The sequence below is a fragment of the Piliocolobus tephrosceles genome, chromosome 11, assembly GCF_002776525.5.
Source record: "Piliocolobus tephrosceles isolate RC106 chromosome 11, ASM277652v3, whole genome shotgun sequence".
NCBI lineage: Eukaryota > Metazoa > Chordata > Mammalia > Primates > Cercopithecidae > Piliocolobus > Piliocolobus tephrosceles.
Window position 1 is genome coordinate 47,350,294 of NC_045444.1, and position 18,345 is coordinate 47,368,638.

General features: G+C 35.0%; 1 protein-coding gene across 15 annotated transcripts in view; it reads left to right on the forward strand.

Moving 5' to 3' along the window:
• Positions 1 to 230: 230 nt before the first annotated feature.
• The window catches only part of SLC4A10 (solute carrier family 4 member 10), a 392,709-nt gene continuing 374,594 nt past the window's right edge, over positions 231 to 18,345 (forward strand). For 7 of the 15 annotated variants that reach the window (XM_023217342.2, XM_023217338.2, XM_023217345.2 and 4 more), the window contains exon 1: positions 318 to 462. In XM_023217342.2, the coding sequence (XP_023073110.1) occupies positions 415 to 462 (48 nt within the window). In that variant the 5' untranslated portion in view covers positions 318 to 414. Of the gene's footprint in view, positions 463 to 18,345 lie in introns of all 15 variants that reach the window. The other 8 variants (XM_023217339.2, XM_023217341.2, XM_023217343.2 and 5 more) reach the window with 4 other exon arrangements.

Here is an 18,345-nt window from a genome sequence, read left to right on the forward strand (position 1 = left end):
TATGGGGTTCTGAGAATGAAGTGAGTTACTTCAAAGTGTCAAAATCAGACTGATTTGGTTGGAGGCCAACTTGGACTAGTCTATATGAAAAGTAAGCATCTTAGCTGAGATTCTTAATGCCCATTAGACTTGTAGCATTGTCTGCTGTATTTTATGCTAGTAGCCAGGTGTGGGCAGTGATACAGGGCTTGGGGGATCTCTCTTACCGGCCCAGGGATCCAAGGCATTCAGTGCAAAACCTGGCCAGCAGCCCGAGTGAGTAGGAGCCATGTGACTCTGGTGAGTTGGAGTGTGCAATTGCCTCCTGCTTCAGAGCTACCTGATCCGAATACTAAGCAGAGCGAGTGCCGGGCTGAGTGTAAGACACTGAAGACACTGCAGAGCAAGGTGCTTATTCCAGAGGCGTTACAAAACATGGAGATTAAAGACCAGGGAGCCCAAATGGAGCCGCTGCTGCCTACGGTAAGAGACAACCTGCTATCACATAGATTAACCGTGTTTGCTGCAAAACCTGTTAGGCAAGTGGTCTGCTAGCTAGGTGAAGTGAGTGTACTTTTGGGGTGGTGGATAGCTCCTACGACATATGGACAGGGGTCTCCTCCCATCTTGGGAGACTGAAATGCATAAAGCAAAGCACACGATTCTCCCCCCCCTTCTCAATATGGATGCACTACGGTGATGAAATGTCTCATGTTTGCTGCTGTTTGAAGAAATGGCTAGGTTTTAGCAGCAGGGGCAGTTATGTGTCTCTCTGCTTGCCTGTTACTGCTTATCTCTCTGTTTCTCAGGCTGTGTACTGGTTTAAGCCCTTGCAAAGAAGCCCCCTTTTATCATGTTTAATCCCTGTCCAATTTCCTCCCCCTGCCTCATCCCCAGGCAGAGAGGTGAGGGAATCTGCTGCTGTTGCAGCTCTGAAGATTTAATCTCCACAGAAACCAGGGGAAAGAACAGGACGATCGTGTGTGTGTGTGTGTGTGCGTGCGTGTGTGTGTGCTCAGTCTCTTTCTCAAAGGGAAATATGTAATGGTTTTTATACAAAGAAGGTATGCATTTTTGAGGGACAGACACACAATTCAGATTTGAATATCAGAAAGGTTTCTGAACTGTCATTTGGTAATAGCCCATCTGTTTATCTCTGGGTTCTTAAGCTGTTTCCCTTAATTTAATTTTTGAATAAGTGATTGATTTGCCTATCCTCTCCACAATCTCTCTGTCTGGCTCGCAGACTTTAGAGATCTTCAGGCAACATCTTTTTCAGTCTGGAGCAGCTGCTGTTGCTGTGTTTAAGGAAAAAAGAAAAAAAAAAAAAACACCCAGTATTTTCTTGATGCAACAGAGATGACAGTCATAGCTTCCAGCCATCTATCAGTGCTACCACAGCAGAAATCCCCTCCCTGCACCAAACCAGACGGAGGGGCTGTTTCTCAGCTCCCTGTTACTAAGGTTGGTGACCCACCTTGCACGGAAGGGACTGGCGGTGAGCTGTCCATTTCCGAGTCCATTCCTAGGTTTTCAACAAAATGCTTCCGTAGGAGGAGTGGGCAAATTCTGGGCCACTGTATTTTCAGGGCCTTACCTCTCCTGCCGGGCTCACATGCTGCAAAAAGATTCCAGTTTGCATCCTCGGAATCAACTGTGGCGACTGAGCATGCCCAGTTCTCCTGCGGACGCCAGGTTTGAGCAGGGAGGGAGCAGAGTGATGAGAAGAATGCAAGGAGTTACCACCAAGAATAGAGTCTCAATAGATGACAGGGGCAGCGTGGGGGTAGGGGGCCGGGAAAAAGGGAACGGGAGAAAGAAGTTTGTCAATTATCCTGCCTGCCTAAAAATAGAGATATTTCTTTGTGGCATCAAAGTGGAGTTATAAAAAAAAAGTGTAAAAGATTTGTCCATCTTCCCAAACTTGAACAAATACATAAATTAGGATTCTGTTAGTATTCAGAATAAATAGTGTTAAGAATATCAGGGAACTCTTGTTCCCTGGATGAGACAGAAACTATATACAGGAATCGTGGTATGGGGGTTAGGGAAGGTTTAGGGAAACCCCCAACTCTTTTTTTTTTGGCTGGCAGTGGGGGTGGGATGGGGTGTTGAAACCTGTCCTAGAAAAGCAGGCTGAAGCCAGTTTGATGTGGCTTATGGATTGTCACTTGTGGGGAACAGTTAAAGGGTTTAGGACCAAATGAGGATTAACTAGAGGAATTTAAGAGGATGACATTACTGGGCTAGATGGGCAACCAATTTATAGCTTAAAAGAGCAGAGAAAATAAAAGTCTTTCCAGAAAAGGTCTACAGTACACCTGATGGAAATTTTTGAAAGCGAGAGTCAAAAGTTTGCATGCCATGGGTTAATGGTCAGTACAAAATGGTGACAGTTTAATGGTAAAAGAGAATCATATTAGCAGACCATTACAAGAAAAACAAGCCCGATGGGCTAGAGAGGATGCTGAATTACTGGTCCAGTTTTATACTTGTATAGCAACTCCCCCGGTTGCTTTTATGAAAATATTTTTTTGTTTAGTTTTCAAAACAAACATGTTATGTAAAGCAGATTTTATTATTTTCATTTTCAAGGTGAGAAATTGAGGTACAGGGATTCTGGATAACATGTCTAGGATCACCCAGTGATGAAACCAGGACTAGAATTTAGGTCATCTAAAACTAGTTCAGAAATTTTTTAAAAATTCAGTATTTTTTACGTTACATTCTTAACCAGGCTTAACATGATCCGTTCCTGGACTGAAGTTTTTATGCTTGGAGGAGAGCTTTGGGCTTTGTTTTAGAAAATTAATCAGACGACTTTGCAAATAATTATGTGAGAGGCAATATGGCATAATATTTAGAACACAGTCAAGGCCCAACACTGCTATGTATTTGTTAAATGATATTGGGAAAGTTATAAGTCATAGTGTCTTCAACTGAAAAATGAAAAGGGAATGTTACTATATATCTCTTGAGTTTTAGAATGAGCAAGTTAAATAACTTATATGAAGTTTCTGACATTTAGTAAGTGTTCAATAAAACTTACTTGCTATTGTCATTGTCAATCTTGCTGTAAATGAATATGTTATTGTTATATTCATCTCAATATAGATACTGAGATGATGCATAGGTTTCAGGTTTTTATGAAAAGTGGCTTGTCAGTACTGTCTACCAAGAAGGAAAAGTGGAAAATGGAGAGCTGGAAAAGACTCTTCATAGTGGAGGTGGGAGGTGGAGTTTTTTAGTTATTATTATGAAAACTTTGCAATATGCTTGGAGAGCCAATTGGACAGGCATTAAAAGCCAATATTAGATATGGGACAGAAGCAGTCAGAGGTAGAAAGCTAGAGAAATGAAAGAGAAAGAAAAATAAGAATAGATCAGAATGTCAGATGAGTGAATGTATTAATCCTGACTCAAGTGGTGGAGGAGTAGATTCTCATTAAGCCTCCTAGGGTTTACCTCCATTTAGTATAGTATATATAAAGTACATTTGAAGGATATGGGCAGAGGAGGTCTAGACATGTTTCTCTTTTTTTCCCAGTGCTTCTTAGGAAGCTTCAGTGATAATTTCCTTTTGCTGGACAAGCCATCATTGCATTTTGTAGACTCTAATCACTCCAAGGGTTAGGGCGTTCACTCTTGTTGGCTAAATGTATAGTCTGGTTTTGGTAGCAACTGACTGTTATGTCTGAAGTTATAGAAAAAGTGTGCCAGAAAGATGCATTCTCTTAAGTGCCTACTGTTGGCCAATCACATTCTTGGTGCTGGAGATGCAGCAATAAATAAGGCAGGCAAACACCCTATATAGGTGAAATCTCACACTCCAGCTAGACTACAAATAGGACTCAATTTAACTTTTTAAGAGACTGTTGCTTTCTCCTCAAATGTTTAATAATTGTTATAACCTTTTTGAGATGGATGTATATGGGGAATATATGTAACAGTAATAATGGTGATATTGTTTTAGTAAGGATGGAATTAGCCAAATATTTAGGATTGCATTATGATTTCACATTTTCGTTTGATATTCAGTGTTGAATTTGCTTTTAGGAGTAACCTAACAATTTAAAAATTATCAGGCCACGGAAGAAGCTTCCAGGAGAATATATAACAAATATTTATATCTCATGACATTTAATCTTGGGTGATCTATAGTGAGTTCACTTTGGATCCCTTCTAAGATTCTGATGTCTGAAAAAGGACTTAAGTTGAGCTTACTTATAACATTTCCCTAAAGTATAAAACTACAGTAAAGTTCACTTTTAAAATGTAATTTGATAATATAGGATAGATGATTGGATTTAGTACTTTTAGAAAGTGCTAATTCCATATTTCCAAGTGGCCCAGTTTATTGAATTGTTTTACTTGTGGAAAAAAGTTATAAAAGTCTTTAATATTATTAAATCAGGGAAAGGAAAATGGGACTAAAATGTCAAAGTAACAAAAAGAGCACATGTATTGGCTAAGTAATATTGTTTTTTCTTTTCAATTTGAATTGAAATTTAAATTATAATCTGAGTTTAAAGAAAACATGCTCACTACACCTCATAGTCAGTAGGAGGCAAAATGCAGTATAAGAAATTAATCCTCATTTCTACTTTCGTGATTGAATTGTTACTCCAGCATGGTGAGTGACTATAGAAATAAAATATATGTATAGAATGCTAAGGTTGGGAATGAGTGGTAGAATCTGAAGGCTGTAGGAATTAAGTTTACTTCTTTATTAATATTACGTTTATGATAAAATATTGAGATCAGATTAGGAAGTGGGCTAGTTTATGATGAAGAGTTAGAAAATATCTGGACCAGGGTCTGGAACTCAAATAGAGTCAGAGAGCATGGTCAGAATACAATGATACTGCCAGTGTATCATTTCTTTCTAACCTTGAGTGATGCTTGCTTCAAAAGTCCAAACTGGGCATGAATAGATTGCAGTGCATTATGATGTTCCGCAAGTAATGGAGAAATGTTGATGCCCCTCTCAGCCCTTCTGTGAGAGAGACTTCACTTCTTCCTTTCTCATATCACATAGGACACATGACAATGATCACTTGACTTCCTGTGAGGACACCATTGTCAATCTATATAGTAAATATTAGTTAAGTTTTATGTTTTATTTTTAGGTAAAATAAAATTAAATTGAAGTTTTAATATATTCTCACACCACAAACAGTTGTCTCAGATACTCTTTGGGGTGTACTGCTTTTTTGTTTTTTAGAAAAAGGGAATAATTTGGCATCTTTTATGGAATTACATATATATGTCTTGTTTTTTAGAGCGATATAGGTTCACAGCAATATTAAGCAGAAGGCACAGAGATTTCCCCTATATCCCCTGCCCTTTACACATACATAGCCTCCGCTATTAACAAGATCTCTCACCAGAGTGGTACATTTGTTACAGTTGATGAAACATTATCACCCAAAATCCACAGTTTGCATTAGGACTTGGTGTTGGGCATCCTATAGTTTTGGACAAATTTATAATAATATGTATCCGCTATTATAGTACTATACAGAGTCATTTCACTGCCCTAAAGATCCTCTGTGCTCTGCCTATTCATCCCTCCCTTTCCACTAACCCCCTGACAACCACTGACTTTTTTTACTTTCTTCATAGTTTTGCATTTTTTAGAGTATTATATAGTTGGAATCACAGTACATAGCCTTTTCAGATTGGCTTCTTTCATTTAGTAATAGGCATTTAAATCTTCTCCATATATTTTCATGGTTTGATATCTCATTTCTGTTTATCACTGAATTATATTTCATTGTCTTGATGTACTACAGTTTATTTATCCATATACCCACTGAAAAATATCTGGGTTGCCTCCAAGTTTGGCAATTATGAATGAGTCTGGTATAAACATCCATGTGCAGATCTTTGTGTGGACTTATTGTCAATTTCTTTGGGTAAATACTAAGAAATGTTATTACTGGATTGTATAAGAGTATTTAGTACTTTAAAAAAACTGCCAAGCTGTTTTTAGTAGTGGCAGTACTACTTAGTATTCTCACCAGCAGTGAATGAAACTTCCTCTTGCTCCACATGCTTACCAGCATTTGGTATTGTCAGTTTTTTTATACATTGTCGGATTTGATTTGGTAATATTTTGTAGAGAGTTTTTGCATTCATGTTTATGAGGGATATTGGTTTGCAGTCTTCTTTTCTTATAATATCTTTGTTTGATTTTGGTATTAGGGTGATGGCCTCACATACTGAGTTAGGGAGTATTCCTCCCTTCTATTTTCTGACATAGATTGTTTTGGGAGGTTATTCATTATTGACACCACCATTTTTAATAGATAGCTTCATATATGTTTTGACCAGAGGACTGTAGAGATCAACTGGAGTCTAGATTTTAGACTGGCTCCTTAATTTATGGATGATGGAGCTGGACATCAAAGACGTAAAGAGGTATATTTAAGGGCATGCTACTTATGATGCTAGTTAGTGGCAGAACTCAGCCTAGAGTCCAAATCTCTTGATTATTCTCTTATCATTCTTTCCACTATTATATAGTCTCTATTACTATCATAGCATCAATAGCTGAGTTCCAAATTAAAATGGAAATTAGGCAATGTTTGTAAAGTAATACTAGATATTGTCTCAGGCTCATGATAGGTACAAACACCTGTAATCCTCATGATAATCCTGAAAAGTTGCTAATGTTTTTCAGCCTTGCAGATGAGAAACTGAGGTCGAGAGAGTTGTGTAAATTATCCGAATTCACATAGCTAAGAAGTGCTAAGCTAGGATTTGAAAATATTTTATCTAGTTAATAAGTAACTTGTCTTCCTTAAGGCTAATTAAACAATAAAAAAGAATTCCATTATAAAATGAGCTTTCATATCTTTCCCTCCAATAAAATATGAAAGTACTCTGCTACAAGGTGCTATAAAATGTCAGGTCTTTTTGGACACATATTTCATGATTCAGTTTATATGAAATGTCTAGAATAGGCAAATCCTTAGAGACATAAAGTAGATTAGTGGTTGCCAGGACCTGGGATATAGGGGAGAGTTAGGAGTGACTGCTAATAGGTACAGAGTTTCTTTTTGTGGTGATGGAAATGTTCTGGAATTACGTGGTGGTGATGGTTACACAACACTCTGAATATACTAAAAACCAATGAATTGCACACTGTAAAATGGTGAACTTTATGTTATGAAATTTTATTTCAAAACATTATTTTAAAAGTAAGTTACTGTTTAGCATTATCATGAACAAGGAGAAGGCCGAGGATCTAAAATACTTATAAGAAGAGGCAAATAAAATATTCACAAAATAAAAATAACTTCCACCCCCCACAAGAAATTCTTTGCTACAAATTTGCTTCTCTTTGTCAAGATAATGCTGAGATTGGTCAGGGTTTCAGGTTATTTGCAGACCTAGAGGTCTTGGAATATATCTTCAAAGCTGAATTAAGAGAATATGTGGTGCATTCTATGTACCAGAGAGAGAGATAACTATTTCACTTGAGTCACACTGCATTTGGATATTTAATTTCTTATGGCAATATTTTGTAGTTTTGTCTTAGTGTAAATTTCTATGCAATATTGCAAGAATAACACAAAAAATGCAGAAGTGCCATTATATAATGGTTCCTACATTGAGCTTAAATACCAAATTCATGTTGAATTCCAAGTAGCTCAGAACTCGAGAGGTGCTCTCAGAAGATGAAAATGGAGATTAATATACAAACTCAGTTGGATAGAGTGAGGATATATTATAGCCAAAGACTCTTGGTATAGCTTTGAATTAATGACAAAGTCCCTGTACCAACATCAGCAAGACTTGCTCATTCATCATGAAAATTATGCTCTAAGGATCTAATAAGCAAGTTTTTAAGGCAGAATTTTCCCATTGCATATTGAATGTGCTAGGTTGCTGGAGTGCCTCCAACATTTATTTGTAACTCCACTTGTTCTTGCTAATTCTGGAAAACCAAAATTATTTAGAGAAGGCTATTTCTTTCTAGTGTCTTTTTTTCCCCCTTTTGAGTAATGAGGCTTTGATATCAAAGATGATGACCTAGTCAAATTTCAGAAAGCAAGTGACATGAAAAGTAGGTATATAACAACTACCAGATGGGATCAAAACATAGCTCTGCTTAGGAAGCACATTTCATTATTGTTAGATCCACACTGCTTTTTTCATAAAGTGGTGAATTTCTGTTGATATTTAAGCTTTTCTGGGAATAAGCCTCTCCAAATGCTTCTGATTTTTTCAGATATATGAATGTGGTTTAAAAAAAAAAAAAAAAAACAGCACATACACACAACAAACCCAACACAGAGTCAGCAGCAGTATATACCCTTAAGGTATAATATAATTTGTTATTTGAGTGTATAACCATGTACTTTGTAACATAACTTTATGATATAAATGTCTGTTAAAAACATGTGATATATAATTGACAGAGCACTTATAGTAAATATAAAAATTTGGTATTTTTTTCCTAAACAACAGGATTATTGAAAACCTTACTCTTGAGGACCACCTGCATCAGAATCGTCAGGAGGGCTAGTTAAAAATTCAAGTTCCAGACCTTATCTAAGCCCACAGTCTGAGAATATTAAAGGGTAGTAGTAAGGACACTAGCATTTAAAAAACTGCTAGGTGATTCTTATGTACATTAAATCTTGAGAATTTTTGCCTTAAATATCAACAAAATAGAAAGATCATCATATATTTATAAATTATTTTAACTGTAAGAATGCTGGGAGACTAAGTTTGCCACAAAACAGCCTTTTTACCAATAAATCATAATGGGGTAGAAAAATTAAGTGCTTATTTACTTATTTTGCATATTACCTATTACTTTGCAATATTGTGTATATACATGTATATATATCCTGATGATTTCAATTTATGATGGGTTGCTTATGATTTTTCAACTTTACCATGGTACAAAATCTGTGGACATTCAGTATACTCCTCAACTTTGCATGGTGTTACCTCTGGATAAACCCATTGTAAATGGAAAATGCCATATATGGAAGATGCACTTTTAACTTATGAAATTTTCAGTTTACAATGGATTTATCAGGGCATAACTCCATTGTAAATTGAGAAGCATCTGTATGTAAATTATTTTACTTAAATGCAAATACATATAACTTGTTGCCTCAATCAGTGGCTAGATTCTTGAAAGCAGCTTATTTTAGATAATTTTTGTGCTGCTCTCACAGAGCCAAGTGCATGGAACTCCTTGTTAAATATATCATGAGTAATAGATTAAGCAGCAACACTAGCAGACATTTATTGTTAAGAGTTTGGACACTGAAGTTGGAAAATTCTAAAGGTTTCAGTTAGGAGGTATGTCAACTTTGGCAGGTTATCTAGGTTTTCAAAGTCTTACTTTTCTTACCTATAAAATAGGAATGGTAATAATATATCTATCTCCCTGGTTTATGAGAAGCAATGAAAAAATACATATTATATCATTTAGACTAATGACTTAATAACAGTAGCTGTTATTCTTAGCTTAATAGTTTTCCTTTTGAATGAAAATCATTATCTGATATGCACAATTAATTCAATCTTTGATTTAATAATGCTTACTCAATAACTTGATTTATCCATTTGACAATAATATAGAAGTATGTCAATAATATAAATTGATAATTATAATACAATGCAATTCTTTTTCTAATTATAAAATTAATACTTGATTTTTTAAGATAGTTTAGAAGGCATCAAAAGTAAATATAAACTAATTTTGTCATGTTTTAACTATTTTTACTCACAGAATGCTTGCAAAAATAGTACAGAATTTTCATATACTTTTCATCCACCTTACCCTGTTAACATCTTACATAAGTATTATTAATGATAAGAACTAGAAAGTTAACATTGATACAATTATATTAACTAAACTACCATATTTGAATATCACCAGTGTTTTCACTAGTGTCCATTTTCTGTTCTAGGATACAATTCAGAATACCATATTGTGCTTAGATATCACATTTCTTTAATCTCCAGTTTGTGACAGTTACTGAGTCTTTTTCTTTCATGACCTTGCCACTCTTGAAGTGTACAGGTCAATTTTTTGGAGATTGTTACTCAATTTGTGTTTGAGGTTTTCATAGTTAGATTGAGGTTATGCATTGTTTGTCAATAATACTGTAGAAGTGATATTCCATTTTCCATTCATTATATCAGGATATACATATCTTACTTCTGGTGACATTAACTTTGATTACGGAGTTATCTTCTGTTTTTTTCCCATTGAAAAGCCAAGAAAGTTTCCCTATGTAATAATATATTTGGGGAGATATTTTGAGACTATGTGACTATCTCATTTCTCCTCAAACTTTTGCACACTAATTTTAGCACTCATTGGTAAATATTTCCTGTTTCACTTATGGAGGTGTCTACCTCATGACTTTTTAAAACTTTTATTTGGTTTTTAATAAACACATAATAATTATACATATTCTATAAATATGTATGATATGATGTTTTGACACAAGTATACATTGTATAATAATCAAATAAGGGTAATTAACATATCCATCACCTCAAACACTTACTTCTTTATTATAAAAACATTCAAAATCCTTGATTTTAGCTATTTTGAAATATACAATATGTAAGTGTTAACTATTGTCACTGTACTGTACAATAGAATACCAGAAATTATTCCCCCAATCTAACTGTAACTTTGTGCCCGTTGACCAACTTTTCCCCATCATTCCCTTCTCCCTACCTTCCCCAGCCTCTAATAACCACTATTCTATTCTCTACTTCTATGGAAACAACTTTTTAAGATTCCACATATAACGAGAATTCAAAAGGTTTGTAGAAACATGTAATTAAAGATAAAAATAAAATATAAACTTTATTTCTCAATATAAGCTCTATCAAGTTCAAGACACTTTTGTAAGTGATGATACCAGCCATTTAATTAATCCCTAAAGAACCGAGGGTCTTGGGATTTAACCATGTCAATGCAGTCTTTCTTTTACACTATTAACTGAAGAAAAATGGGTGCCCTTTATGGATTTTTTTAAAGATTTACACAAAAAAGAAATTAGAATGAGCCAAACTAGGACTTTAAGGTAGATGCCTAATAATTTCTTATTGAAACTCCCTCAAAATTGCCCTTGTTTGATGAGAGGAATGTGTAGGAACATTGTTGTGGTAGAGAAAGACTCTGGTGAAGATTTTCTGGGCAGTTTTCTGCTAAAGCTTTGGCTACGTTGCTCAAAACACTCTCATACCAAGCAGATGTTGTCATTCCTTGGCCCTCCAGAAAGTCCTCAAGCAAAATGACTTCAGCATCCCAAAAAACCGATGCCATGACCTTTCTTATTGATCGGTCTGCTTTTGCTTTTACAAGACCACATCCTCCTCTTGGTAGCCATTGCTTTGACTGTGCTTTGTCTTCAGGATCATTCTGGTAAAGCCATGTTTCATCTCTTTTGCAGTTCATCAAATAAATGCTTCAGGATCTGGATTCCACTTGTTTAAAATTTTAATTGAAAGTTCTGCTCTTGTCTGCAGATAATTTGGGTGCAATGATTTTGACACAGTTTTAGTTGAAAGTTTGCTAAACTTTAATTTTTCAGTCAGAATTGTGTAAGCTGAAGTATTGGTATGGCTATGGTGCTGGCTATCACTTGTGCTGTTAATCATTGATCCTCTTCAATTAGGGCACAAACAAGATTATTTTCTCCCTTGAAAATTGATATGAATGATCTGCCATTGTGGGCTTCAACATTGTTTCTACCCTTCTTAAAATGAGTTATCTATTTGTGAACTGTTGACTTATTTCAGGCATTGTCTCCATAAAGCATCAATGATTTCAGCATTCTTCCACTTAGGCTTCACCATAAATTTGATGTTTGTTCTTGGTTCAATTTTAGCAGAATTTGTGTTGCTTTGATATGGACTCTTTTCAAACTCATGTCTTATCTGTCTAGGTGCCTCTAGATACTCATCAGACGTGTTATAACAAGTTAGTATGAGTTTATTTTGGTGCAATTTTTTTTGAAATTCATGCAAATTTCTTATAATACACATTTTCTGTGAACTTTTAGAAGACCCCTTGTAAAAGTGAGATCATGCAGTATTTGTCCTTCTGTGCTGAACTTATTTCACTTAACATAATGTTCTGTAGGTTTATCTATGTTGTAAATGACAGGATTTCATTCTTTTTGTGACTGAATAGTACTCTATTGTGTGTGTATATTACATTTTTATTTTATTTTTATTATTTATTAAATATTTACCTTTTTTGAGTCAGAGTTTCATTCTTGCTGCCCAGGCTGGAGTGCAGTGGCATGGTCTCAGCTCACTGCAACCTCCACCTCTTGGGTTCAAGCAATTCTCCTGCCTTATCTTGCTGAGTAGCTGGGATTACAGGTGCCCACCACCAAACCTGGCTAAGTTTTTTGTATTTTGAGTAGAGATGGGGTTTCACCCTGTTGGCCAGGCTGGTCTGGAACTCCTGACTTTAGGTGTTCCACTCGCCTTGTCCTCCCAAAGCGCTGGAATTACAGGTGTGAGGCACCATGCCTGGCCTTTTAATTTTTTTAAGAGGCAAGGTCTTGCTCTGTCACCCAGGCTGGAGTTTAGTGGTATAATCATAGTTCACTGCAGCCTCAAGGACCTGGGTTGAAGTGGTCCTCTCACCTCAGTCTCTTGAGTAGGTAGGACTATAAGTGTGTACCACCATGCCTGGCTAATTAATTTTTTTTTTTTAGTGTAGAGACAGGGTCTCACTATGTTGCTCAGGCTGGTCTTGAACTACTGGCCTCAGGCAATCCTCCTGCCTCTGCCTCCCAAAAGCACTGGGATTACAGGTGTGCATCACTATACCTGGCCTACATTTTTATTTTTATTTTATATATGTATATATATATATATATATATATATATATATATATTTTTTTTTTTTTTTTGAGACAGAGTCTCACTTTGTTGACCAGGCTGGAGTGCAGTAGCGTGATTCTTGGCTCACTGCAACCTCTGCCTCCTGGGTTCAGGCAATTCTCCTGCCTCAGCCTCCTGAGTAGCTGGGACTACAGGCACCTGCCACCATGTCTGGTAATTTTTTTTGTGTTTTTTAGTAGAGACAGGTTTTTACCATGTTGGCCAGGCTGGTCTCGAACTCCTGACCTTAGATGATCCGCCCACCTTGGCTTCCCAAAGTGCTGGGATTACAGGTGTGAGCCACTGTGTCTGGCCTATCTGGCTTACATTTTTAAATCCACTCATTTATTGATGGACACTTAATTTGATTCTATGTTTTGGATATTGTGAATAGTGTTGCAGTAAACATGGGAGTACAAATATCTCTTCAACATATGGATTTCATTTCCTTTAGATATATGGCCAGTAGTTGGATTGTTGGGTCATATGACAGTTCTATTTTTAATTTTTTGAGGATATTGCCCATAATGGCTGCATAAATTTACATTCTCACCAATTGTGAGAAAATCTCCACATTCTTGCCAGCATTTGTTTGTTTGTTTTTCTCTTTTTGTAATAGCCACTCTAACTCGGGGTGACATCTCATTGTGGTTTTGATTTGCATTTCCCTGATTCTTAGTGATGTTGAGCAGTTCTTCATATGCTAGTTAGGCACTTGTATGTCTTATTTTGATGAATGTCTAATCAGATATTTTGCCCATTTTTAAATTAGGTGATTTAATTTTTTGCTTTTTAATTGAGTTTCTGATTTAATTTTTTGCTATTTGTTTGAGTTTTTGAATAAATTCTGGATATTTACCTTTTGTCAGATGCAAGGTTTGCAAATATTTTGTCCAATTAAGTTGTCTTTTTGTTCTGCTTATTGTTTCCTTTACTGAGCAGAAGCTTTTTAGCTTAATGTAATCCCATTTGTCTGTTTTTGCTTTTGTTGCCTGTGCTTTTGAGGTCTTATCCAGAAAATCCTTGCCCAGACCAATATCATGAAGCATTTCCTCTACGTGTTTTCTTCTAGTAGTTTTATAGTTTCAGGTCTTACGTTTAAGTCTTTAATCCATTTTGAGTTGATTTTTGTATATGTTGATACATAGGGGTCTAGTTTCATTCTTGTGCATGTGGTCATAGTTTTCCCAGCATCATTTATTGACAAGGCTGTTTTCAATGTGTGCTCTTGGTGCCTTTGTCAAAAATAATTTGGCTGTAAATACATGGATTTGTTTCTGGGTTTTCTGTTCCGTTTCATTGATTTATGAGTCTGTTTTTATACCAGCACCATGATATTTTGGTTTGCAGTATATTTTGCAATATATTGTTTTGCAGTATATTTTGAAGTCAGGTAGTGTGATACCTCTAGCTTTCTTCTTTTTGCTCAGATATCTTTGGCTATTTAGGGTCTTTTGGGCTTCCGTACAAAATTTAAGATATTTTTCTATTTTTGTGAAGACTGTCATTGGTATTTTGATAGGGATTACATTAATTCTGTAGATTGCTTTGAGTAGTATGAGCATTTTAACAATATTAATTCTTCCAATCATCATCATGGGATATCTTTTCATTTGTGTCTTCTTCAGTTTCTTTCCTAAATGTTTTATAGTTTTTATTTTAGAGATATTTCATCTCCTTGGTTAAATTTATTTATAGGTATTTCTTTTTTTAAGGTAATCAAATAGATAAATCTTGAGCTAGACCAATTAAGAAAAAAAGAAAGACAAATAAATACAATCAGAGATAAAAAAGTAGACATTTCAACTTATGGTCAAAGAAACACAAAGGATTATTATGAACAACTATACAACAAAAAATTGGAAAACCTAGAAGAAATGGATAAGTTCCTAGACACATACAACCTGCCAGGACTGAATCATGAAGAAGTAGAAAACCAGAACAGACCAATAACAAGTAATGAGATTGAATCAGTAATAAAAAGTCTCCCATCAAAGAAAAGCCCAGGTCCTAATGACTTTACTGTTGAATACTTCCAAACACATAAAGAACAAATACCATTCTTCTCAAACTATTCCAGTAATTGAAGTGAGGGAAATTTTTCCTAACTCATTCTTTGAGGCCAGCAATACCCTGGTACCAAAACCGGACAAGGACACAACAAAATAAGAAAACTACAGGCAAATATCCCTGATGAACATGTACATAAAAGTCCTGAACAAAATATTAGCAAACTGAACCCAGCACATCAGAAAGATCATTCACCACAATCAAGTGGGGTTTATTTCAGGGATGCAAGGATGGTTAAACATATGTAAATCAAAAAACATGATACACCACATTAACAGAAAGAAGAACAAAAACCATATGATCATCCCAATAGATGCAGAAAAAGCAACTGATAAAATTTAATACCCCTTTGTGATAAAAGCCCTTCCAAATTAGATAGAGAAGGAACATACCTTAACACAATAAAGGCCATGTATGGCACACCCACAGTTAACATCATACTTGAAAGGGGAAAAGTAGAAAGCTTTTCTTCAGAAATCTAAAACAAGATAAGGATGCCCACTTCGCCACTTTTATTCAACAGAATTCTGGAAGTCCTCGCCAGAGCAATTAGGCAAAAGAAAGAAATAAAGGTCATTTAAATTGGAAATGAGAAGTCAAAAATTGTCCCTGTTTGCAGACTATATGATCTTATATATGAAAAACCCTACGCACTTCACCAAAATACTGTTAGGGCTAGAAAATAAATGCAGTAAAATTGCAGAATACAAAATACAAAATGCTAATTAGTAGCATTTTTATATGCCAACAGGAAACTATCTGAAAAATAAATCAAGAAAGCAGCATGGTGACTATTTCTCTTATTCTTTCTGCATTTGGATATTGGAAATCTGTACAGAAGACCTGTTACTTCTCCATTTTTTTATTCAATTATTTATTTATTTCAGTATGGACTCAAAGGTATTTATTTTATTTTCTGGGTCATAATCCAGTACTTTGTGGTTCAGATTGTTTAATCTGTGGACATTGAGAACTCTTTCTCAATGAATTCTGTCAATTGAGAGCTCTCATGTTTTTTTAACATGCTTCCATCCTTTTGTGAATACTTTCTTACAGTCTGGTACCACAGAGTTTTTCAGCATCATCTTGTATTTTCCCTGACTCCACTCTGGAATGAACCGTGTCATTAAGGAGCTGCTGGGCTAATTTTCAAGGCTATTTATAAGTATTATTAAAATTATTTCCAGAAAGATTGTATACCAGCTTTCACTTTCACTAGAAGCCTCAATGGTATTTAACAAACTTTGTCAATTAACTCAGTAAACATTTTACTAACTTTGTTTTGTATTCTGTTTACAAGTTTTCTTTCTTTCTTTCTCTCTTTTCTCTTCCTTTCCTTTCTTTTCCTTTCCTTTCTTTTCCTTTCTTTCCTTTCTTTCCTTCCTTCCTTTTGAGAAGGGGTCTTGCCTTGTTGCTCTTGCTAGAGTGCAGTGGCTGTTTACAGGCATGATCATCACAGTGCACTGCAGCCTCCGAATCCTGGTCTCAAGCTATCCTCCTACCTCAGCCTCCCAAGTAGCTGGAACTGCAGGCACACACCACCCTCCCTGGCCTGCTTTTTCTTTTTTCTTTAAAGATAACAGCTCAAAAGAAACATTGAACTATTTGAAACATTATTTAATTTAGTTTACCAGTAAGGTGAATTTCATGAGTAACAAGGTATTACTGAAATACTTGCGTACTTGACTCCCTTGTACATTATAAGGTATAAGTTATAAGTCTCCAGCCTCATCATTACAGATCCTCACTAGATACCATTTTGGCCATGACAATTTTCGGTCTTTGAATAATGAATAAAATGGTCCCTTTCCTTCCTCAAAAATGGCATTCTTTTTGATTTTTAAGAGCAAAGTTGAAAGAGATCCAATTAACAAGGTGTTTCAGTGTCTTATCCTTTTCCAGGCTTACTGTTTATTACAATATGGTAGACTAGACAGAGACACTTGTTTTTATTTATCCTATTAAGATTATTTTACATACTTTCATTTATATCACTTCTTATGAAGACATTCTTATTTGAACTATCCAGTAGCTTTTGTATCATCAAAAACCATGTTGAAGAACTGCCCTAAAGCCATAATATGTGACAAATTTGACAAAAGTAAAATTTCTAGGCCTCACTATATGTTGTTAATGAAACGAAGCATGATTATTTGAACCTTGCTCATAATGCTCTGATTTAATAATCCTGCTTTTTATCTTTAAGTGGTTTGAAAAAACAATTAGTTCTTAAGAGCTGAAATTAGGAGTAATCTATTTTAAATTGAGTAATCTTGTAACAGTTATATCGTAGTAATTGTTTCACATTCATTATGGTATTGTGGAAAATAATAGTACTTTCTATTTAGATTTTTAACACATTCATTATAATTGGTTATCATGAAGACTTAACAACAACAATTTTCTACCATCAATCCTCTTAGCCTGATATTAGAAGTTGTTTAGATAGTAGTGCTAGTCTAATAAAGGGAGTTGTAATCTCCAGTAAAGACCATTTGTGTAATATAAGGTAATATAATATTTTTCTAAATCTTTATGAGGATAATGAAAAGGTGAACTTAATATCCACATTGCCCATTAAAAACACATGAAACTGCCTCGTAATTCAGGAACTTACAATTATACAATATTCATTTAGAAGGCATAGATTCAGCCTTGAATGCTGCTTTAAAAAATCAACTTTTCAGAAAATTACTTTTAGTAGCTTATAATTCCATCTGTTTCCTTTTATAATTTCAAGATATTATTCCATCTGTTTTCACATGATTAATCTTCACTATCTCTCTTAGCAATATAATTCAGTATTCCTAACCTTTCACATCCATCTAAACACATTTCCCCCATCTTTTCAGATGGTAGCATAGCCTGGTATAGAACAAAAAGGATACATTTATCTTTGATTCCCTAGTATAGTGATGTATCCCAATGCAAAAATAGTTAACTAAGTAGCCATTTTGATTTCAAATAGACCAAATATTTTAGGTTAAATCCTAGAACCTAACTTTCATAGTTGTACTGAAACTTTTGACATTAGAATCAGCTTTTCTTGAAAAAATACATTTTATTTCTGATGTTTTTCTTGGTTCAAAAAGTAAAGTATCTTGAATGGGAATGGAAAGGCTTTAAGTTTACTGAATCTCAGATTGTTCCATAAAAAAAGATTTGATGATTATGTTTCAATAATTTATCAATACACATTTACATTTCTCTTAAAAATGATCTGCATATTTAGAAAACAAGGCACAAGAATGTTTGACAAAATGCAATTGAAAGTTAGAACAAGTGTTAAAATATGAGTGGTTCATAGATTAATGAATCAAATTTTAGTTAATTCATTTACATTAACTTAATTTCTGTTAATGTTTTATTGAGTAAGAATGGAAGTGGTAATGAAGTGGCTTTCCT